Source organism: Poecilia latipinna, unplaced genomic scaffold (assembly GCF_001443285.1).
Source record: "Poecilia latipinna isolate Pla-1442-1.1 unplaced genomic scaffold, P_latipinna-1.0 Scaffold2117, whole genome shotgun sequence".
NCBI classification, from domain to species: domain Eukaryota; kingdom Metazoa; phylum Chordata; class Actinopteri; order Cyprinodontiformes; family Poeciliidae; genus Poecilia; species Poecilia latipinna.
Window position 1 is genome coordinate 80,724 of NW_015114733.1, and position 23,853 is coordinate 104,576.

At 36.5% G+C, this 23,853-nt stretch overlaps 3 protein-coding genes across 3 annotated transcripts in view; 2 read left to right on the forward strand and 1 right to left on the reverse strand.

The window, feature by feature from the left end:
• Positions 1–9,860, forward strand: part of sgpl1 (sphingosine-1-phosphate lyase 1) — a 16,766-nt gene extending 6,906 nt beyond the window's left edge. The window contains exons 2-14 of the mRNA XM_015017221.1: positions 1,460–1,625; positions 2,885–2,952; positions 3,161–3,308; positions 3,773–3,852; positions 4,206–4,334; positions 4,454–4,542; positions 4,834–4,942; positions 5,024–5,122; positions 5,212–5,358; positions 6,297–6,535; positions 6,624–6,770; positions 7,859–7,979; positions 8,758–9,860. Of these exons, the coding sequence (XP_014872707.1) occupies positions 1,460–1,625; positions 2,885–2,952; positions 3,161–3,308; positions 3,773–3,852; positions 4,206–4,334; positions 4,454–4,542; positions 4,834–4,942; positions 5,024–5,122; positions 5,212–5,358; positions 6,297–6,535; positions 6,624–6,770; positions 7,859–7,979; positions 8,758–8,901 (1,686 nt within the window). The 3' untranslated portion in view covers positions 8,902–9,860. The remainder of the gene's footprint in view (positions 1–1,459; positions 1,626–2,884; positions 2,953–3,160; positions 3,309–3,772; positions 3,853–4,205; positions 4,335–4,453; positions 4,543–4,833; positions 4,943–5,023; positions 5,123–5,211; positions 5,359–6,296; positions 6,536–6,623; positions 6,771–7,858; positions 7,980–8,757) is intronic.
• Positions 9,861–11,963: 2,103 nt separating this feature from the next.
• On the reverse strand, positions 11,964–16,006 carry pcbd1 (pterin-4 alpha-carbinolamine dehydratase/dimerization cofactor of hepatocyte nuclear factor 1 alpha). Its single transcript, XM_015017223.1, has 4 exons — positions 15,793–16,006; positions 14,502–14,633; positions 14,351–14,431; positions 11,964–13,222 (listed from the first exon to the last, which is right to left on the reverse strand). Exons 1-4 carry the CDS (start codon positions 15,793–15,795, stop codon positions 13,130–13,132), a joined length of 309 nt encoding a protein of 102 aa, XP_014872709.1. The 5' UTR covers positions 15,796–16,006; the 3' UTR covers positions 11,964–13,129.
• Positions 16,007–17,735: 1,729 nt separating this feature from the next.
• The window catches only part of LOC106936322 (uncharacterized), an 11,542-nt gene continuing 5,424 nt past the window's right edge, over positions 17,736–23,853 (forward strand). Inside the window, exons 1-4 of the mRNA XM_015017222.1 lie at positions 17,736–18,902; positions 19,095–19,189; positions 19,963–20,084; positions 21,415–21,533. Of these exons, the coding sequence (XP_014872708.1) occupies positions 18,791–18,902; positions 19,095–19,189; positions 19,963–20,084; positions 21,415–21,533 (448 nt within the window). The 5' untranslated portion in view covers positions 17,736–18,790. The remainder of the gene's footprint in view (positions 18,903–19,094; positions 19,190–19,962; positions 20,085–21,414; positions 21,534–23,853) is intronic.

Genomic DNA, 23,853 nt, shown 5'->3' on the forward strand with positions numbered 1-23,853 from the left:
CAAAGAAGCAAAAGAAAAACAGTTCCAAATAGTGGGTGGAAGTATGAACTTATTTATACACCCAACTGTCTGGCGTCATAAATTACTATTCACATGAACTTGGTTGTGACATATTTTCTTAATTAGAATAACTGGTAAATGCATTCATGCTATTAGCAAGCAAGAATAATTTCTAATGTTAAAATTCTTTCAATATGCCACAAATGATTGACAACTTCATTAAAGAATGACAATGGCATTGATAATAGCAGTAATAACAGTAATTATTTCTAATTTTGATGCAGTGATGATCATATTTTTAAACTATTATGTTTGGAGATTGTAGCTTCACTCGTACTGATGTAGGACGGGGTAATTTTTTTTTAATAATATGCTGAATTTAAAAAAATCATTAAGTTGTAACAGAAAAATCCTAATGATTTTGCTCCATGAAGTGCAGACAGGCCTCAAAATCAATGGTGCTTATTGGCGTCATGTTTTCTTTTACTTTTTAATAATCTTTCTGCGTTTTCTGTCAAATCTTTTTAAAGTAGGAAATATTTATGTATTTACTGTTAATCTCTCAGTATGATTTGTACTCTAAATGACCATTTATATTATTTTGGCTGATGTTATTGTATATTAAGCAAATAATCAACTCATAACAGTCAACTAAAAGCACAATAAGAAACTTAATCAACAATAAAATGTTCTACCATATCAGCCTCAGGAGATGATTGAGAGATACTGATTTCTGGTTCTTTAGGTTCTGACGGGTCTGCAGTTCCTCTCCTGATCCATTCTGTCTGGTAGCACACTGCGCCAGGACGAACACATTTCTTTTGCTTTTTTCTCACTAACATTATTCAGCCTGGGATTTGCGTCTTCTCTCTCACTTCTGTATATATACGAGAGGTTTTACTTCTAAGGACGGTGGAGTATCGGGCTGAGGACGTTTTAAAAAGATCCGGGTTGATAGCAGCTCAGCGCGGCTGCGCAATGTCCGTCTCTAGGCAACCGTGACAACAGCGTCGGTCCGTAGCGTTCAGGGGTCCTTTAACTCCTGCCACGAGAATTTAGCTGACCTTAATATTTCCTGTGTTTTATTTTGGTCATTATTGTTATAATTAGTGTTGATATGTGTGTGATAGGCGTGTCTATCGGACATTTATAGAAATACGGAACAAATCGCGTCCCGTATCGTTTAACAGCCAAATGCGGAACGATTCCGTATTTTAAGGGATGGGTGGCAACCCTATTTGGACCGTTACAATTTCCCGTTCTAAGGAGCCTCCGCCATCTTTGTTTTTAACAGACTGCTGGCTCCCCTTAACCAGCTGCGCCCCCTGGTGGATGACAGCCAAACTACAACACTAAAAGAAGGACTAAGCGGACGTTATTAGTTAAATGAATGGAGCCGATTTTAATGTAATAAAACATAAATAAAAAATGAATTATAAGTCGTGTGTTGTCCTTTCAGAGTGCCTTGGAGGTGTATAAGGAGATGTTGCTGCTGTACCTGGAGGAAGGCCGGCGGCAGCTCAACTCCCGCTGCTCCCACCTGGAGCCGTGGCAAATCATCGGAGCATCTGTTCTCACCACGCTGGCGGTTCTCTGGCTCAAACGATTCCTCTTCCAGCGAGAAAGTAATATTTCACACCTGGAAATAATTAAATAATGAGCTACAGCTGCTTTCACATAAGGATGGGTGACATGGACTCTGAGTTGTATCGAGATATCTTGTAAAACTATTGTGATAACGATAAAAATGATGATAAAATAAGCTATTTATACTTAAACACTCCCATTTTAGGACAAGTGAGATTTATTTCACCATACTGCACACAGTAACTGCATTCTGTTGTATTTTTTAAATTATTGATATTTATTAATACTTTCAAGAAACTAATAGTGGAGAAAATATCTAATTTTCCAGTAATGCTTTCAGTTTTACTTTTTATTTAACATCATTAATTAAAATTTATTGAGACAACAATACATTTTTTTATGATGGTAAGAAATATTTTACGATAAATGCCCACCCTTACTTTCACATAATTTTCAGAGTAATCAGAGTTTTTGTTCTTATTTGGGTCGGTATTGTACTTTCAATTTATAATAATTTGGAGTAGAAAAGAAAAAACAGTTTATTGTATTGACACAATATAAAAATATCTAAAATTATCTAGTTATTTTTACTTAAAACAAACAATATTCCTATTGCTTCTAAATGATCTAATAAGGCGACCAAACATCACATGGACACAAACACGATTAATGGACGATTAATTTTTCCAGAAGTTATTGTGATAAATGATAATGTTGTTTTGAGACCATTTCCAAGTAATATAATGGAAAAATAATGCAAGAAGATATTCTCAAAAATCAATAAACTTTAAATTCTAATGAACGTTTAACACTTTAACTGGAAGACATTTTAAATAACCAAAAATAAATAAACTGAACAATAGAAACAACAAATAAAGTGAATTATGAAGTCTCTATAAACAAACACCAGACAGAAGACTTGTCATCCAGCTTGTGGTAGAAAGGAAGAAAAGAAAAGAAAAAACAATAAATCATGGAAATGGAAATTATTGAGCTTGTTTTAATCATGCGATTAATTGATTTATTGTTTGTTAGTGAAAGGTTTTAGTTTTAAGACATTCCCGTTCCTGAAAACAGAAATGTTTAGGTATTTCATTTCAGGGCATTTTGCATCTACTAACAGCCACTCGGCGTTTCTGCTGTTCAGGCTTGTAGAGGTGAAAACCCCCAAAATATTCCCCCACTTGGCAGAATAAAATGATGATTTCATCAAACTGAATGCAGTGTTAGTCACAGTCAGCTGCGATTGCTTCTTGTAATTTTCACCCACAGCTGCTGCTCTTTGTCTCCGGTTCAGGTCTCACTTCCAGAATCAAGAAGCAAGTCTTTCAACTCATCAGAAAAATACCCTTTGTTGGTGACAATGTAAGTTCTGTGGTGGATCTGCTCCTCCTCTGTGGTCCGATTGTTGTCTGGGATTCCTGTGAGTCACTATGGGACCTTTGGCACACTTTGCATCACGCACTCATGATAAGCTGGTTACTTCAGTTCAGCTAGTCACACTTTTACTTCTGCTGACTTCAGCAACTTTATTGCAATTACAAATGTCTGTCTTTCTTTTTTAATGCAACAGATTCAGAAGCAGCTGAACAAGGCTCTGGACGACATGTCCCACAGTCTGTGTACGCTGAAGGAGGGCATGAGCTACACTCAGCAGCTGCCCACTAAGGGGCTAACTCAGAGCCAAGTCATGGAAAAAATCAAAGAGTATCAAACGCTGAGTAAGTGATTCAGCTGCAATGAGCCGCTTGGATCGGGAGATATTTATGTTCCCAAGAAAGCTGCTTGTTTCTGACGTCTTGTCAGGAAATGTGGAGTTGAATCTGTCAGGTTTATAAGCCTGGCGGGCAAAATTAATTATTTCTCATGTTTTCCTTTATTAAGACTTTATAGACCAAGATCCCATCTCCATCTCCCTGCTGATGATAACTAGCATTGGTTTTATCAAGTTGTCAACTTAATGCACTAAATCGTAAATGTATAAAGAAAATGAGACACAGCGTTCAGCTGTTTTGCTTGTTTTGTTTATTTTTTGTGCATTTGAAATATGTTTGTAGTCCTCTGAGATTAATTGTCATGTCAGTAGGGGGCAGATATAAGTTTTTACTTCCTTCTGCTCCATTTCATTCAGTCATATTATTGAGTGAATGAGATATAAAATTAAATTAAAATATTTGTTTTCCAGACGAGGTTCAGTGGGACAAAGGGTGTGTTTCCGGTGCCGTGTACTGGGGGGATGAAACCCTGACCAAACTCCTGGTGAAGGTATGAGGCAAGACAATTATTATTTTCTTGTTTAAAAAAGGAATTTGGTTGTTTTTGTAGTTCAAATGTTGTATAATAAAGACTTTAGTGGTTAAATAAAAAATCTGCAAAATGTGCCAGTGCTTTATTAGATTTTGATACAAATAAACAAAAAATAATTAAGATCCTTTTTTCATTAAGAGAATAAACATTTTCAGTAAATGGCCTTGTTTTACTCTGGATACTGCAGTCAGCGATTAATCGGTTTTTCATGATTAATCGTTTCAGCCCTGCTACACTTGAAAGCTTTTTTTGTTGGTAGTTGTGTGACTTTGTTCTAAGTTTTTTTTCCCATTTTATGTTTTGTTGCGCAGGTTTATGGAGATTTTGCGTGGAGCAACCCTCTCCACCCAGACATCTTTCCTGGCGTCAGGAAGATGGAAGCTGAGGTTGTCCGAATGTCCTGCTCCCTGTTCAACGGTGGACCCAACTCCTGTGGAACTGTAAAACCCCAGACTTCAGACTCCAAATAAAATATTATGTTTATAATCTCAGGAAATCCACAAGCCGTTGAGGAAAGATTTGCTGAATTTGATGCATCTTCATGTTGGCTTTTTCCCAGGTCACTTCTGGAGGAACGGAGAGCATCCTGATGGCCTGCAAAGCGTACAGAGACATGGCTTGTGAGCGAGGCGTGACGTTCCCTGAAATGTAAGATGAGCTTCAGAAGACCTGGCTTTTTGTTTCCAGTAGGGCTGCAGCTAACAATTACTTTAGTTATCTATTAATCAATCAATTATTGTGACGATTAATCAAATTACTGCTCTGATTGCATTGGTCTGTTAGTAAATGACCTTTTTTTTAGTTTATATTCTCTACTTAACGATTAATCGATTACTAAATTAGTTGCTGATTATTTCAATAGCTGATTAATCGCGATTAATCGTTTCAGCCGTATGTTCCAGTGAAAGTGCTGAGGTGTTTTTTTGTCCTAATCTCCAGTCTTGCTCCAGTGAGCGTCCACGCAGCGTTCGACAAAGCAGCACATTACTTTGGGATGAAACTTGTCCACATTCCTCTTGACCAGAAGACCATGAAGGTTGACGTTAAGGTGAGTGTGTGTGTGTTATTCCCTTTCAGTGTTTCCTGCTTTCAATGTTCATTATTCTTCTTTTGTTTTCTCTGCACCAAGGCGATGAGGAGAGCCATCAGCAAAAACACAGCCATGCTTGTCTGCTCGGCGCCCCAGTTCCCACATGGAATCATGGATCCGGTTGAAGAAGTAGCCAAGGTCAGAGGCCAGACATTTCCTAACCCAATATGCCCAAAAACAGAAACGGGGAAGTCCGTTCTTTGAAACTTTCCCTTGCTGTGTTGCAGCTGGCGGTGCGCTATGACATCCCACTGCATGTGGATGCCTGTTTGGGCGGGTTCCTCATTGTTTTCATGCAAAAAGCTGGTTACTCACTCACCCCGTTTGACTTCAGAGTGAAGGGAGTTACCAGCATCTCTGCAGACACCCACAAGGTAAGGAACGTGATTAACTAGAGACCAGAGTTGGATCCCACACAGAGCAGGCACTGTAGAAATACTAAATCTTACACAGTATTTTTGGCCTATTTTCTCACATAAATATCTTAGAGTATTTGAAATAAGACAAAACTAACTTAGAAGTAACTTTTCAGAAATAGAAACTTGTTTTAAATAAATAATTCCTTAATATTGATGAAAAAGTGCTAGTTCTTTTGGCAGATTATTTCAGTTATTTCACAGTCAATGGGCTCTAGGCCGTTACCTAGCAACGCCAGCCAAGCCCAGCCCGTTACCTAGCAACGCCAGCCAAGCCCAGCCCGTTACCTAGCAACTGACTTCTAGTTCCATTGGCAGATTGTTTCTCTAATGACAAGACATTTTCCCATTTTATAAATGAAAAAAATTCCCAGTGCACTTTTTCATGTTTCAGTCAACAATTAAATAATGGAGCAAATTTGTGATTAATTTGAGATTTTAACACAAATAAAATCTTTTTAAACAACATTTATTTATGTACAAGACAACTTATTTTTGTTTTAGTAAAATCTTTCTGTTTTCATTGATTACATTTTGCTAAAACCAGCAAACTCTGCCCAAACTTTTTTTTTTCTAAATGTAAAAAGAAAAAAGAAACAAGGGAAATAAACCCCAAAAAAGCTTTGGAATACAGAAACCTTTTTGGATCAACAATAGTTTACAGATTCCCTTTCTAAAAAATTTTGATTTAGCTTATTTTTGTAAAAATATTGTCTATATTAACATTTGTTAATATATTAACAAAATATATTAAAAGTTGAACCTTTCAAGTTTTAGTAGAAATAGAAAAGTGGTTCTCTGAATGTAATTTTGGCACAAACTTCGGACAGCTCTGGTTTAAATAAAGTCACAAAGTCTCATGTAGCTTTTTTCTTTCCACCTCCTTTTCTCTCCAGTACGGCTACGCGCCCAAAGGCTCCTCTGTGATCCTCTACAGCGATAAAAAGTACCGTCAGTACCAGTACTTCGTGGCTCCAGACTGGCAGGGGGGGATCTACGCCTCGCCGTCTGTGGCGGGCTCCAGGCCCGGAGGAATCATCGCCGCCTGCTGGGCCACCATGATGTACATGGGAGAGAGCGGCTACGTGGAGGCCACCAAGAAGATCATCGGCACGGCGCGCAAGATCAGAAACGAGTGAGACGGCCGCGTGCAGCCGGCGCTGAACCGACGCAGCAGCGCACCATGCTAACGTCTGTTGGTTTTCTGTTTTTGTTTTGGACAGGATTAGAAAAATAAAGGGAGTATTTGTGTTCGGGAACCCGGAGGTGTCCGTGGTGGCCATCGGCTCCGAGGACTTCGACATCTTCCGCCTTTCGAATGCGCTGACGTCAAAGGGCTGGAACCTGAACACGCTGCAGTTTCCGTCCAGGTTGGATGAGGGGAAAGCGGGAAATTTAGAGAAAAAAACTACAAATTTCTGAGTCAGGAGGATGAAATCATCTCTGGAGATTAGGTTGGAAAAACATAAAATCAAGAAAATGATGAAAAATAGTCTTCATTCAGAGGCTTCTTGAAATTCACTGTAATACAGACTGCTACAGGAGAGCTTCAATAACTCATTGAATTACAACTTTTGATTTCCCTTTTATTTTTTATTTGAATTTTGAAATATTGTCCAGAAATAATCCACAGATTAACAGAGAAACTTTGGTTCTAGTGTATTTTTATTTTGAAAAAATAAATTTTATTAACTTTAAAAATATATATCCAAGTAAATTGTTTCTGAATCGAATTTACTTTGCACCAATAACAAATTAAACAGAAATTTAATGGTTTTTGTGCTAAAATGTCTATTAATTCAGTATTTTAAGCAGCAAAACCATTTTGAATTTTTCAATTCAAAATGGTTTCTGAATTGAAAATGTTGCTTATTTTGTTGATAAATTATTTACAGACCCTGCAATTAGTTAAATTATTTTTTATTGAATCCAGCCACTAATTGAAACAATAAACAGAAGAACTGATACTGAGGTACTTTCTAAGGGGACACAAAAACAAATACGCAGAAAGTTACTGGCATTAATACCGTCTTTGTTTTTAAAAACCTGTTTGAAATGAATAATAAACAAAAATCACCAGCATGTCTCCTCACAATAACTTTAACTAAAAGCCGAGTCAGAAATGAAAGTATGCAGGGTGACAGAAAGTGACGGATGGGGGAAACTCTGTCAGCTGCAGAGTAAATCATCTATGAATTTAACAGGAAACTAATGTAAAAACTGGATAAACAAGATTCCTCTCATGATAAAAAATGAGCGGACTTGAATAAAAATATGTTGAAGCAGTACTACTTTCACTTAAATAACATTTTTGGATACATTTCCCACCTCTGCAAACATTAAGCTGATGTTCTTTAGTTGGAGGCCAAGTGGTGTAATTCTCGTCCTTTCTGAGCTTCCGTACGTTCCAACCATGCTGGTAGTTTCAGTGTTTACAGCGTCGTTTCTTCCTTTGCAGCATCCACCTCTGCTGCACGGTGCTGCACACCCATCCTGGCGTCGCTGATCGGTTCATTCGGGAAGTTAAAGAGCAGGTCGCCATCATCATGAAGAACCCCAGTGAGAAAACCACAGGAATGGTGAGTTGGTGATTTGGATTTTTACTGCTTCTAAAAACAACCCAAGCACCTTAAGAAACCACCCAGCTGTTTTTGGCAATAAGTTAATGTTTTTTGGTGTCTCAGAAATGAGCCATTCTGGGAACCTTTTGAATGTAACATTACCTAGCAACCCAAGCTGAGCTCCAGCATGTTTGGTCAGCTGGTTTTACCACTATATATGCTGGAAAAGACGAGTGTTTTGTTGTTGAATTACCTTCCAGGAACCACTTGCTGGATTCCAGTTGGTTGTGCAGGAGGCTCCACTTCTGCTTTTCAAAGATGTACAGCTGTATAATTACGTATTTGTTTGTAGCCATTTTCAAGTGTATTTGTAAATGTCGAGTTGGGGGCGTGGCTAGCAGCAGCTTATTTGGATTTAAAGTAACAAGATGCCCTAAAACATCTCATTCTGAAACTGAGCAGAATAAAATGATAAAGAGAAAAAGCCAAACTTCTGAGAAACCAAAGCCAAAATGTTGAGAAAAAAAAGGTACATTCTGGGGGGAAAAAAGTCAAAATTTTGATAATAGGAAAAGTAAATTCCCTTTTTTCTCCAAGTGGCACAAGTTGTCTTCCATACAAACCTAATGTATGACTCTTTCTGAATCGCTGTGAGGATCACAGCCTTTTCCAGCGGTAGTTTGTCGGAGGGTTGCTCTTCCTGAGTGAAACTCAGCGTGGGCGGAGCCATCTTGTCTGTCATCTGGACTGAATGATGAGTTTGGGTTTGTCTGATCGCTCTCCCTCTCCCCTCCAGGGGGCGATCTACGGCATGGCCCAGTCCATCCCGGACCGGTCCCTGGTGACGGAGATCTCCAGAGGGTTCCTGGACTGCCTCTACAGCACCGAGGTACCGAAATCCAATGTCAGCCACATGAACGGCAACGGCAAAGCCCACTAAAGTTTAACTCTCCACGTCCTTGAACCCGATTTCAAGGTCAATGCGCTCCTTGTTAAATCGCTCAACGGTTGCCTTATTTAAAACTGCACTGAGAACGTCTGCAGAGAGAGAGAAGAAGCCATCATCGCTAAGCTGAACCCAGAGGGAAACTGGACTTTCCTGGGTCCACCAGAACCTTTAACTTGATTTTAACAATGCCATCGGACTGTGTGTGTGTGTGTGTGTGTGTGTGTGTGTGTTATTTTATCTTCCATTCATTTCAGTGACAGTTTTCATTTGTTAATCTTGACATGTTCTACTGGTGCATCTCAAGAAATCAAAAAAACATCATAAAATTAATCTGTTGATTTCAATGTTTATTTCTGATCATTTCTGTGATTATTCATTCAATCTAATGAAAATCTAAAAGCCTTCTTCTCTCAAGATTAGAATATTACATTCTAGGAAACTACTGCATCAATGCAGCATGGCATGGAGGGGATCAGGAAGTAGCAGTCCTGAGGAAGCCCACAGTTTTTTCTTCCAGTTAACTTTCCATTAACTTTGCTTGTATGCAGCCCTGCTGATATTTTGATGTTATTGGACTTGTAGAGTAATTTCTAAGAGACTTTTATCTTTGGTTTTCATTAGATTTCTGCTATAATCATCAATATAAACACGTTAACAGTGGAAATGGTGGAAATTTCAGAAGTTTTTGATATTTTGAGATGCACCTGTGTTTAAACTATAACGAAACAATTCAGTTTTTCTTCTGTTTTCATTGTTTTTATTTTTGTCTGAACATTTCGGCTTCTTTCAGCAACACTTCAAACCACTGTTAGAGCTGCTGTGCTGCCCTCTAGCGTGAAAACGTTAGAACTGCAGCAATATTTCTGCCTCAACATGCAGCATGTATTTCATTTGGTCTTGTCGGTGCAAAGAGCTCTGCAGTCCGGCGGCCTTTCAAATCCACCAAAAAACTAAGAAATTTCCTAGAAAAAAATTTGAACATTTAAAAGTGACTAAAAGTGAAAAATTTGTTAGAAAACTCTCAAATTTCCGAGTTTCAAAAATTAAAATTTTTTCACTTTTGAAGAGTAGAACATTTTCAAAAGTCAAAAATTTGCAAGAAAAAGCTAGCAAATATTCGGATTAATTTTGAGACTAATCAGAAATATTTTGTAGAAAAAATAAGAACATTTATGTTTCAAAACTTGAGTATTTGATAGAAATTGTTCCAATTTTTAGATTTATCTCAGAAATTGTCAAGAAAAAAACTTTTGAAAAGACTAAAATATGCTACAAACGACTCAAAAACTTTTAGATTAATCTCTTTTTTTCCCTGAAAACGCTTGGAAATTTCTGTTTCAAAAATTTTATATTTTCGATCTTTGAAACTGACAAATTTCAGGGTTATTTTTCCAGAACATTTCAGCAATTAGTCTAAATTTTTTTTTTGCGTGTGCAAATTTTAAATTTTTCAAATTCAAAATTGTCCAAAAGTTGAAAAATCCCAATTCTTGAAACTTAGAAAATGTATAATAGTCAAAAAAAAATTAACTTTTGAAACCTAGAAATTTGTTTTTGCTGGAAAATTTCTTATGTTAATCTCGAAATTTGGGTTTTTATCTAACAAATATTTGACTTTTCAATACCAGAAATTTCCGTGTATTTTCTAGAAAATTTCTGATATTGATCTGAAAGTTTTGGAGATTTTTGGTGGGAATTTACTCCTTTATTTTTCCTGTGACGGCCGTAACACGGCGTTGTGCTGCAGGTCTCTGAAAACCTCGGTCTGACTGTTGGCTCTGCCTGCATGAGGAGTTCATTTGTTCCCAGAGTTTTGATGCTTGGCCGTAAAGGAGACGAGGGGCATTAATATCCAGATTCAATCAGATTTCAGGTTTCTTCCTAACAGACTGAAGTTTCAACTCTTGGTCTGTTTCCTTCTCAGTGGTTTCTACTCTGTGTTTAGTCTTGTGCTAATTTGTGTCCTAATTGAATCTACCTCAGTTTGTACTCGCCTCATCCAGCAGGCTGACAGATTTCCACACAACACTGGGAGTTTATCAGGCCGCCATGTTGACACGGTTTCAGACCCGCAGACCAGGCGGTTGGGAGGACGTTTCCGGAAATGTAGACAGTTCCTTAAAGGTTAACGAAGCAAACTGTAAATCACTTTGTCTCTGACTCGTGTGTTGTCCTGATGCGGTTAAAGTAGTTTTGTGCAATATACGTTTTTCTTGTGCGAAGTGGTGCGAAAAAGGGAGAATCTCCTCTGTTGGTGTTTAAATCAGCCACATAATAATAATGATTTAAAATATACGGCGGCGTATTAGGACCATCAACGAGAGAAAAATTAGTAAAAAAACTAACAAAGTTTGAGCTTATTCACAGAAATTTTCTAGGAAAAATGGAAATTTCTGAGTTTCAAAAGTGGAAAATTTGCTAGGAAAAAAGATAATGAAATTAATCTCAGTGATTTTCTAGGAAAAACTTGAAAACTTTCTGAATTTTGTTAATTCTCCACTTTTTTTAATTTGAGTTTCAAAAATTTAAAATGTCCCAATTTAAATAATTTTTTATCTTTCTAAAAACAATTCTGAGATTTTATTTTTTATAAATTTTGGACCTCATAAATTTCTATTTTTTTTTCTGGAAAATTTGAAATTTAATCAAATTTTTTTTTTAAAAGTTTTATGGCAGAAATTTGCTCCTTTGTCTCCTTTCTTTCTACAGTGGCCGTAATGCGCCGTCATAAAAACTTTTAACCACTTTCTAATCAACATTCAAGCCTTTTTTTTGTTTTCAGCGTTTTTACTCAATTACACATGAATGTACTTGGTTTTGTTGTTTTTTTCCTCCATGTTTTATTCAGTGCCTGATGTGTTGAATCATCGTTCAGTCCAGTAACATTTACATCACATCTGCCTGTTAAACCTATAAACTGAGTCCAGCCAGAGGCTCAGTGAACAACATAAAGACTAACAAACGACTCTGAACGAGTCTTTCCATAAAGACTTTTTGCTGTAACTTTTACTCTAATGCCTTTTTTCCACAGAAAATAAACAGTCTGCCCTTTATTCTCATTAAATGATTGTATTTAGTAGTATGGGTTTACAAGTAGTTCAAATAAAATGTTAAAATAACTCGAATAAGGACACACTAGTATAAAGATTTGGGGCCAAAGTGTGGGCGGGGGGCCATTTGTGGCCCTTCAAATGATTTTGTCTGGCCCTTAACAACATGTCAAATATTTGGGAAAATGTCTGTTTTTCTTTTAATAAGTCAACAGTCTGAAGCCATTTTTGGTTTTGATATTTAAAGATATAGATTTACTAAAAATGTTTATTTTTGAGCAGGTAAAACAATAAAAAAAAAATCAAACTATATCTTGCAGTTTTAATTTAATCAACTTTGTGGCCTAGTAGTTAAATTTAGCTCGTTTTGGCCTCCCTGTCTTTGGCTCATTAAAATAATGTATGTTGTCTTTTAATACGTTTATCATAAATCTTAAATTTTGTAACAAACTGTCACAACATGGTGACAATTTTAATATGTAAAAATCATATTTTTATAAAAGTTAATTTTAGTCTTGCTTGTAGTTTTCTTTTGTCTTAGTTTTCTTCTGTCCATTTTCTTGGGTTGAAGCTAGTGCTAACTAGCTGCTAATATAGCCTTGCTAGCTAGCTAGCCCTTTGTGTCTGTCATGGATGATGGGCAAAATGACAAAAAGTTACAGTAATATTCTTTTTATATCTATTTTCCTTGTATTATCCATTTTCTTTGCATCATTTTCCACAGGAGAAAATGTACCAATACTTCTTCGGCCAAATGTTTTTTGTTTTTCTTTATTTTAAAGCCCAAAAACTGAAATAAGGTTGTTTTTTTCCCCTTTCTCTCTTGAACTCTCAACGAGATTGAGTCAGAACTTTTCTACCTTATAAGATACATAAATCACCCTGATAAAATGGCGTCTTGGTCATTATTTAGCCTCATCAGGTCACAAATGCAAGCTAACATTTTAGTACCGTAATACAAAAAACAGGCACAACAAATCACTGTTTTTTCTGCGACACTGACTGGAATGGATCACGACTGCTGGAATTAGTCAAATTCTAACGTAACGTAAACCTGATTCTGTTTTCTCAGTTTCAATCGGCTACATATTTTTCTTTTTCACAGAGAACTGGGAGTAATCTGCTTTCTGCGTTTGAAATCCGATCGATGTTTCTCAGTTAAAGCAGCATCACATCAGGGAGGCCTGGTCGATGAAGGTGGCCAAAGTGATGTCGCGCTGAGACAATCCGCCGCAGTCGTGGGTGCTGAGTGTAATCTGGACCTGCAGGGATAAAAAAGAACCGCCACACTCAATGCTAGCTCAGTTTCTAAAGACCATGTAAATACACAAATTGGAAATACAAACATACATTTGCTTAATGGAAACATAACCATTTAAAAGAAACTCACTCTTTGCACTAGAGTCACTGTTTTTCCATTATAAATGTGTTGCAAACCTTTACCGCTATTTTGCTAATGTCAAAAAACACAATTTTGCAATTGGAGTGTTTCTATTAAATAAACACAATTACTGAATTAGTTTGTTCACGCAATAAGTCATTAAAAAACCCGCTACGCCATCCTCCTCCTACCAAGTCCTCTTTGTCGTCTTTGTCGTTTCTGCCAGTAGTAACATCCTGTTGTTGATCATGCGACTCTTGTGATGTGTAAAATGTTTGCAGTTTTGCAAAATAAATGTTGGCACTTCACAGCAGGGCAATAACTTTATCAAAAATGATTTTTTTTGGCATCGGTTTATCAAGCAATTTTATTTTTGTAATTCCAATTTGTACAATTATGGTCAATGGAGACAGTTAATTAGGTGGGTTGTTTTAGTATGGAAATTGTTTTATTTCAGAAAACTGCAATGGAAACACTTTTTTCACATCACGAGTCACATGATAAACAACCGGATCTTACTACTGGCAGAAACAACAAAGAAGATGACAGGAAGTAGTTGGAGGATGATGGTGCCACATGTTTTTTTATGACTTATCACGTGAACAAATTTATTAATTCTTATTTAATGGAAGCAATGCAATTACAAAATTACAAATAACATTAGCAACATTTTGTGCATATTTTTGGAAACGCAGCTACTGACAAATCTAATTTAAGTGATCAAGTTGAACCAGTAATTTAAACTGATAAGCATGTAATTATGGGATAATCTCATATTTACATCATCGCTTAGTCATAATTAAGAAACAAGTTGGATTTTGTTTTTCATCAGAGTGGCAGCAATGGCCTTCCATATGATTGAGATCCTCCTATAAATTTTATTTTTTTGTACCTAAATGTTGGATGTGAGGTTTTAACACGTCCAATATTATTAAAACATTAGTAAAATGTTATTTAATTAATTTTTGCACATATCTACCAACATGTAACCTCAGCTGATGTTTGGTACCTTGTTGTAAACGTTGAACCACTCGGGATGATGGTCCATCTTCTCCGCTTGTAAGGCCACTCTGGACATGAACCCGAAAGCCTGCAGGCGGAGCGGAAGCGTCACGCAGTCATGTTCAGACGGCGTTCATAAGCGGCTTTGATGAACAAACCTGATTGAAGTCTTTGAAAATGAATTCTTTGTAGATGGCGTCGCGGCCGACCGTCTCCACCCACTGGGCGTTTCGCAGCAGCGGCAGCAGGTGAGCGCGCTCCTCTTCGCTCAGAGTCTGGATCTTACCGGCCTGCAGCATGGCAGGAACATGAGAGAGCTCAGATATTTCCTTGAAATTTTCTGCATTTCAAATTTTGAAAATTTTCGACTTTTGAAACTTTTTCTTCCTTGCAAATTTTTGAATTTTCAAACTCAGAAATCAAAAATTTTCTGGAATTTTTATTTCTAGTCAATATTATTTTCTTTTGGAGCTCAGATATTTTCTTGTTTCTTCTAGAAATGTTTTGACACTCAAATGTCCATGCAGAAATTTTGAGACTAATCTCAAAATTATTTTTTTTTCCCCAGCAAATTTTTAGCTTTTCAAAGTCAGAAACTTACTTTGTCTTTTATTTTTAGAAAATTTGATTTTTAAAATTCAAATTTCCAAGTTTGTTTTAGAAAATTTCTCAGATTAATCTAAAAATTTCAGATTTTTTCTAGCAAATTTTCAATTATTGAAACTCTGATTTTCTTGTTTTTTTAGTAGAAATTTTCTGGGTTTCAGAAACTGAAAATATTTCACTTTTCCAACTCTGGAAATTTCCATTTTTTGTAGAAAATGTTTAAAATTAATCTCAAATTTATCGTTTTTTTTCTAGATAGTTTTTGACGTTTGGAGCTCAGAAAGTTTCCTTATTTTACTGTGAATTTTCCTTGATTTTTTGATTTTTTTGTTATAAATATGCTCCTCTTGCCCCTCTGTCTCTGCCTGCAGAGGCTTTTACTCGCCGCTGCGGGTGGGGAGAGGGGCAGCTTCTCAAACACAAACACTGATTGGCTGAAAACGCGTCCATCTGGAAACGATAAGCCGCCGCATTCCTGCTTTAAAAAAAAAATCTGATTATTTAAATGTGTTTTCTGTTGGTTGAGGGGATTGTCTGCATACATTTGGTCATTTCTATTTTAGTTTTTAGCTATTTATTCAAAGTCACATGATTTTAGTCAGCTGTTTGAACCAAGCAGATGTTTCTTTGGATCTGCGCTGTGACATCATCAGGTATCATAGCAACAATGTAATCTGCTCAATCAGTAACATCATCAGCTCACAAACAAATCCCCTCTGGCTCCAACACGCAAACTCAGCGGACAGTCGGGATAAACCTGCGCATTTCTGCATAAATCCCGCACATTCCTGTTCGTTGTGGTGTAAAAACGTCGGAGGTGAAGCAACAGGTTGCCGTACTCACCATGCTGGAAGAGAGGAAGCTCTGCTGCGGGAGCCGCTGACTGCAGCTGGACCTAATCCATCTGAACAGACAGCTGGGGGTCCTGAGAGGCCGTCTCTGCTGAAGCCTGAGCAGAAATCATCCCAGACAGAGGCGAGTCCAGCCGCAGGTTTAATCATAAACACGCGTCTGCTGCACCAGGCATGCGTGGGGCCAGCTGCTGTTTGCTCTGTGATGACACTCTGCTTCCTGGACTCACTAAAAATAATCAATATTCTGTACAAACAGTGAAGCTAAGGTTAATGTTCAATAAAATGCAGGGAAATCACACACAAATCAGCTCCAAATAGTGCATAAAAAGCTACTAAAACAGAAAATAAATACATATTTAGTTGAACAAAGGAGAAAAAAAATTAAATGTCAATAAAAGTATTGATTTTTGTCATTTACAATGTTTTTTCTAGACCCAACAGAACGTAACTTCATCTGTAACCATTGGTGTAAAAGTGGGCGGGGCTAAACCATCTCTTGTCAAGATGATTGGTCTGAATTGGACCAAATTCTACAGGTCAACCAATCAGATGTTAGACCATGTTTAATAACGGACAGAGACAGAATACCCATATCTGCCATTAACATATGAGGAATTTAGATTATTTTAACTATCCATATTTAATTAGATGTATAAATCAAATTTCTGGCAACTTTAGTGCCAGAAATTTGTAAATGTTTTTATTTAATATATTAATTTATTCATTATTATATTTATTTAGTAATTAAATGTGATGATTTAGTTGACCGAGTGTTAAATATTGTTTAAAATTAGTAAATTAATTAGAAAGTGCTCATATGAATATACCACCATTTTTATCCAGTTATTCAAATTCAAAAATATGTTATAAATCCCAAAGGTAAATTAAATAAATATATGTGTACATTAAGTAAATAAATATACATTATATATAAATAAAGTTTTAACATTTGTTTATTATGTTGTGGCACTTTTGGCCCTCTGTAGAAACACTAAAAGTTACTCTGTGGACTAAATATAATTGAAAACTATGACAGTGTGGGTAAGTTTGGAAAAAATAAAATGCAGCAGGAAAGATGGACTTTCTATTCAGTATTCTGAGGAATAAAATTCCCTATTTTCAGTAAATGAAATAAATCAAATGTAATGGGTGGTATCAATGAGTCTCCAGAAGTCATTCGACCAGGTTTCAATAAAAACTTTTATTCTGAGAAGAGTAAAAACAAATCAACCTCAGCAGCGCAGAACAACGCTGACTACTAACATTTTTTTTTCTCAGATTCAACAAAAGTCAACAACAAAAAAGAAATCTCCTCACAAAAAGCATAAACTAAAAACAAGAGGACTAAAACGCCACCTGGAGGCCACAGCAACACAATAGTGGGACAGCGTTAAATAAACAGAGATAAAAAGTGCAACTTAAAATACAAACACACACCAGGGGGAGAAGAGTAAAAACAAACCAACATCCTCTTCAACTCTCTCTCCCTGCTCCAGCCTACATGTGAGAATAAAAACAATGCTCAACCGAACTGTGCTGGATTAGCACCGGTTGTTCGCGCCAAAATAAAAAAAGAAAATTATAATAAAACTGGTTTCAAAAACCCACAATGATGGTTATAACTGCAAAATAACACACTAACAAACAATAAACATCATATGGTAAAACTTCAACATAAACAACAACATCCGTACAGAAAACAAACGCATATCGCAGCAGCGAACTTTCCTCGGACTTACCCACAGCAGCGCGGAACACCGCTGAGGGAAAAGGGGGAAGCGGTGAGGGCTGGACCGAGCTACGGAAGCCCAGGAGACACAAACGAGGCAGCGAGCAGAAAGGCGATCCGCGCAGGCAAAAACAGCAAATAAAAATAACTGAATAAGATAAAATTCACAAATTCTCAATATGAAATGATTTAGAAATATTTTTTTTAAAAAGCACATTTGTAACTCTGTTACGCTAACATTAATTTTTCACATTAAAATGTCACATTTTGAATTAACCATCACACTGAGTTGTAAGGTAGCATTAGGTTTGAATAATGTATTAAATTTGAGTCTAAAAACCTACAGATGTAAAAACTAAAGAATGCAGAAACCGAGAGCAGATCAGCAGATCTGAAAGGTCATTCCAAAGGCCAAAGGTTAACAGGTTCCTCCAGTGGGATTTGCCCCAGTGAACACATCTGTCACTGGGAGAGCTGGAGGAAATGAACTGGTTAATGAAATGAAGACGTTACTGGGATCAGCATTTACCAGTTGGCTGCATTTCAGGAGATTGGGTCAAAAACTGGAGACGACGGAGTTCAGACAATGTTTTCTAAAACGGCTGCCGCCAGAGGGCGCTAGAGGGAAGGTGGAAACAAGAGGGAAAAAATGACAAAAATAAAAATACTAATACAATTTGTAATAATACAGTTTTAACTATATATATTTTTATCATAAAATTATTCTAGTGTACAGTCATTATTAAGTTAAAATAATTTATTGAAAAGTTATTTACCACACTCATCTTTATGACTGGACTGCTAGCATAGTTAGCATAGCAAGCAAGTGCGAAATGGACACAAGTTTACCGACAAGAAAAAGACCCAAGGAACCGTCCAGCTGCCCGCCTGCGGGGGACATTGAATAATAAATAAAAGTAAGAAAAATATTCTAAAAATTGATGTTTCGTTGGGTATTTTGTAGCATTATCTGCGGGTTTTCAAAGAGGGTCCCGACCCGAAGCTAATGCTATTTGGTGGTCATGGCGTGGAAAAATATGGGAACCTCTGGGTTAAGAAATGCATATAAACGCCTCTAAAACCATAATAAACTTTAGAGTTTCTATCATCCGTCCATTTCGTAATTTATAACGATACATTAGCCGGATATATGACTCCAAGCAGAAAAGAAAACACCTTTTTGACCTTTGACCGGGTTTTACGCAGGTGGGAGAGCTGTAAAGATGAGCAGAAGGACAGATAGTTTCCAAGAAGCGACATGCATTCCAGCAGGCTGCGCTTTGCAGCCCTGTTATTTTTACCCCTGGTTACCTGCAGCAGAGGAGGAATTATCAAAAATGAGGAGTTTTATTCTGTATTTCCAGAGGACGATGAGTGACGTTTGGCTCAGTCTGATTTATGTCGCATATTTTCTGTTTTCCTCCAGTTGTTCGTCTGAAACGTGTTGTGATGTGAAACGCCTTTGTGGATCCATATCGTTTTTATGGATCATAAAAACGATATGGATTCATATGGATCATCGATCCATATGGAGTCTATAAATCAGGATCGAATCTCTGCAGGACTTCCTCTGAAAATGGACCAGGCTCTGCTCACGTTTCACAACAAGCTAACAGAACCGGTCCGTGTTTTCTACACCTCAGATTACTGCTACAAGGTAACGGAAAATTACTTCATAACAAACTAAAAAGTTGGCTACAAACTAAATCTTTACGTTGATGCTAAATCTCGCTCACAAAAAATGACGAGTAAGCTAAATATTTGGTTTACAAACTAAATATTTAGTTAGCCTGCTAACTAAGCTTGACATTTAGCTTATGAATTGAATATCAAATTAACGAGCTAACATAACTAAATATTTAGTTTACTATCTTTAATTCAAAAAAATGTTTTTGTTTATAATCTAAATCTAATCGTGTCAGGCTAAGGCTATATTTAGCATTTTATTTGGTTATTAAGGTAAGAACTTGACTTGATAACTAAATATTTAGTTGGTAAACTAAATAAGCTAAATATTTAGTTTACAATTTTATTATTTTGCTTCAAACTAAATATTTAGCTGATATTCTAGTTGACAAAAGCCAGCTAAATAAGCTAGTTTTTAATTAAATATTTAGCAAGCAAGCTAACTAAACTAAATATTTAATTTGCAATCTAAAATCTTAGTTGGCAAGCTAAATATTTAACTTCAAACTAAATATTCTGTTTAGCTAACTAAATATTTAGTTTGAAGCTGTGAAAATAAGATATCTTTTTCTCTTATGATAAGGTAAATAACCCAAATTATTTCTGTTTTAATCCCAAATTATGTGTAATTTATTTTCTTTTTGTTCATATTTTCTGTAATTATGCGTCACATTTAACTTTGTGTAATGTGGAGACGTATTTAGTTGTTTAAATTAACATTTTTGCCTGTTTTTAATGTTGCAGTGTTTGAAGCAGCAGCTGGTCACCGTGAAGCCCAACAACAACAATGCGTCTGCAGTAATCAGCACTAAATTCGCCCTGACGCTGCAGGTTGAGCCGCAGACCAGGAACTCAGCGCTCTGCAGGTGAAAACCAGCTGCTAGCTTCGCTAACACTCACCATTTCTGCTGCTAGCTTACAAATGGTGGCATCAGCATCCTGCGGGATTATTTACTGGCCTGTTTGAGAAACCGTGACCTGCTTTTGGGAGCTGAGTGACGTCGTCTCTGAAATCTCTGAGGTTATTGATCAGGAAGCTTTCGGGGGTTAATAAGAGCCGACATGCTAATATTGATGAAAATGGTTCATTAAAACCTGAAAGCAACCGAAGAACAGAGACATTTTCCATCTTTATAAACTCAGCCGTGCTTTTGGGGATGGATTTACTCCCATAATCGCCTTTATTTTTCTGGTCTTTGTTCTTCTGTGATCAATGCTGAGGTCTCTACCCAGACGATTGATTTGCTTTCCCCCGGTGAGAGAAAAACCCGTCAGAGTGACAGCCGGTCTGTCATCGCAGCTCCGGATCAATAGCAACATGTAATCCATGTTTCTGTTCCTGAAACTGGAGACAATCAGGAGATTTATGCTGCGCTGCTAAAGTTTTAGCTTTTTTTACATTTAATCAGGTGACAAATACTAAAACATTGGAATATTTTTACATTTTAGGGAAGTTATGCAGTTATTTAAAGACATATTGATCTAAAACGATGTTGAGCTGCAGTCAACTTCTCCAGGATATTTTTATAAATACTTTTTTGATCTTCAATGTTGTGTTGTTGTTTTTTTTTTATAAAAAAAATAACAAATAAGAATAAAAAGACACATAAAGTTTTTTCACACTGTCTGTCTGAAGTTAAATCAAACCAAACTTTTATTGTTTTAGTTTAGTTAGAATTACCAAAATGATTTCTATTTAGGTTTTTTCGTAACTTGCCTTCAGTTCAAAAGTTTACATACATTTGCTGAGTATCCTGGAGAGTGAATGAACTATAAAACATGCCTTGTTCCTGTGCATTCAAATCAAATTAATACACAGATTAAACTGTCACTTTTTTATTTTAAAATATTAGTTTGAATAATAAGCAGTAAATGTGAGTTTTTGACTGAAATATTTTATTTCATGCCTGACTTTATCCATTTGTTAGATGAATCTTTTAATTAAAAATGATCATGATGTGGTTTTACCAATATAAACTGAAGTTTGTAACATTTTTGAAGAATCTGGAATTGGTGTTTTTCATTGTTCTGCCACCAGGTGGAGCTCCTGAGCTTCACAGGTGAATCTGAATCCATTAACACATTTTTTTTTCTTTGCACTGTTTTGATGAGAAAAACAGCAGGCGGCTTTTACAGAAAAACGGCATCAGATAAAAGCTTTTCAGGGAAATTTGTCTGTCTGTGTTGTGGCTGCAGATGGAGTCGAACGTATAAGGAAGGAGGCCATTACTCCGTTTGGATGCAGACGCCTGCGGCCTCCGCCGACCCAATCTGCAGCGTCTCAGTGGATAAGAGTCCAAACAATGTTTACCTGCGTAAGTATAACACACTAATGAGAACCGACATTTGGGCCTCACGGAGCCCAACGGTTACTTACCTGAGTCGGAACTGAGCAGTATGGAAGAACATTAGGGCCACTGGAAATAAATACTGTTTTGTTGAAATTGTTTATGTACCATCAGGAAAATCTAGCCTTAAAACTCTTTGCAACACTTTTTCAGTGTAGATAAAGTGCAGATTAACAATTCCAACAACAAGCAAATTACCGTCACCGTCCTAAAGCAATTTCTTTCTTTTTTTCTTGCCAGTTTTTTCTTGTCAGTTTTGGGAAAAAATGACTCTGACCATTAATTTAGGGAGGTAATGCTATGCTAACTACATAACTGACATACACCTAAGCTCTTTATTTGGATTTAAACATAGATTGACACATAATTAGAATTCTATGAAAAAATTTAAAATCCTGAGATTAAGGTAAAAAAATGTCAGAATTAAAAAAAAGTAATGACTGTGAAACTGAAGTCTTAAATCTCAGAATAAGGGCAGACTTCTGACTTTTTTTCTGAAAAAGAAACATAAATCTCTGAGGAAAAAAAAGCCAAAATTTTGAGAAAAAAATACACAGAGAAAAAAGCCAAAATTCTGACATTAAAGTTTAAATTTTGAGAAAAACATCAAAATTGTGTTGAAATAGTAAAAATTCTCCAGAAAAGTCGACATTTTGAGAAAAAAGTCGGAATTTTGTAAAAAAAAAAAAAAAAAAGAAAAAGAAAATCAGAATTCTTTTTTTTTCTTTTTTGTGGCCCTAAAGTTCTTCCGTAGATCAGAAGCGCTCCTGTCTGTTCATCGATCAGAGCGGAGCGGCCGTCCTGAAAACAGATAAAATGTGTGGTGCTGGTTGTGACGCGGCGGCGGCGCGGTGCATTAGGCGGCGTGGAGGGATTAGAGGCGTAATGGGATTCTGAAAGCGCCTCTCTGCATAATGCACACTCTACTTAACAACACTGCAGATTATGCTCAGATCAGACTTTTAAGGCCAAGTGGCCATTATCTGCGCCGGTCAGTGTGACTGCGCCTTCCACAGCGCGGTGAGCTTCCATTAGCTCTGCAGACCGGTGATTACTCCGACCGCCCCTCCGGACCGGATCAGCCTCCGTAATGTTCTGTTCAGCAGCTGGAAACTAGGCGGCCCTGTTAGGAAAACCCACCGCTTGTTGTTTCATATTTGTTAGAAATATTTGCTTTTACGCAACCAGACAAACCAAAAATTATACTCGAGTAAGAGTGAAAAAGTATTTGATAAAAAGTTTACTCAAGTACTGAGTACACTGCAAAAACACAAAATCCTACCAAGTAAATTTGGTCTAGTTTTTGTGCAAATATCTTAGTACACTTGAAATAAGATTTAACGAACATAAAGTAACTTTTCAGCGAGCTATATGAGCTTGTTTTAAGTTAATAACGCCTTAATTTTGTTACAAAAATTCTACTGGCAGATTATGTCACTTATTTCACAGTCGTTACCTAGCAACGCCAGCCAAGCTCAGCCCGTCGCCTAGCAACCCAGTTCTAGTTGGCTGATTATTTCACTTATAAGAAAACATTTTTTTCATTAGTAAAATAATCTGCCAATAAAACTAGAACTTTTTCATCAGAATTAAGAATTTATTTACTAAGAATAAGCTCATATATCTCGCTGAAGTTACTTTTAAGTTAATTTTGACTTACTCAAGTTAACGAAGATATTTACGCTAGACACTACACCAGGATTTTGTATTTTTGCAGTGTAACTAATCAAATTATCAATCATTTAATATCTAAAATTACATTACCAGATGGAACAAAATATGAAGTTAATTAAAAATCTTTGTATTTTAAGGATGAAAATGATGATAATTCATAAAGTAACAAAAAATAACCAAATCAGGCAAAATCATTTTTCCAAATCAGTTTCTTTCAATAAAAAACTGATTAAACTTTTAACAGAAACTGCAGGTGTGTGTCTGTGTCTTTGGTTAAAACGTGTTTGTTTTCCATTCAGTGGGGAGAAAATCCAGAAATTTTACTCGAGTAGAAATACTTCATAATAAAATTACTCAAGTAAAAAGTACAGCATAGTAAAAATACTCCTAAAGTTATATAGTTTTAGAAATGTAGCTCCAGTAAATGTAAATATAGTTTCTACCAAACTCTGGGAGCCACAGACCAAAGTCAGACTCCATGTTTTTCACCAGGATCGGCTCTGATTTTGCTCGACTTTCCCTCTGAATCTGTCGGTTCGTCTGTGAATGTGGAGTTTAAATTGAGTTTAATTAGAAGGGCAGCAAATAAAGGAAAACGCTTTAAGGGGATTTA

Coding starts and splice junctions, on each gene's coding strand:
- pcbd1 (XM_015017223.1), bottom strand. Junction 14,432..14,501: donor TTTTCAAAGACTTCAATCAG/GTTTGTTCATCA, acceptor CTCCGCCTGCAG/GCTTTCGGGTTCATGTCCAG. Junction 13,223..14,350: donor GGTTCAACGTTTACAACAAG/GTACCAAACATC, acceptor TTATCCCTGCAG/GTCCAGATTACACTCAGCAC.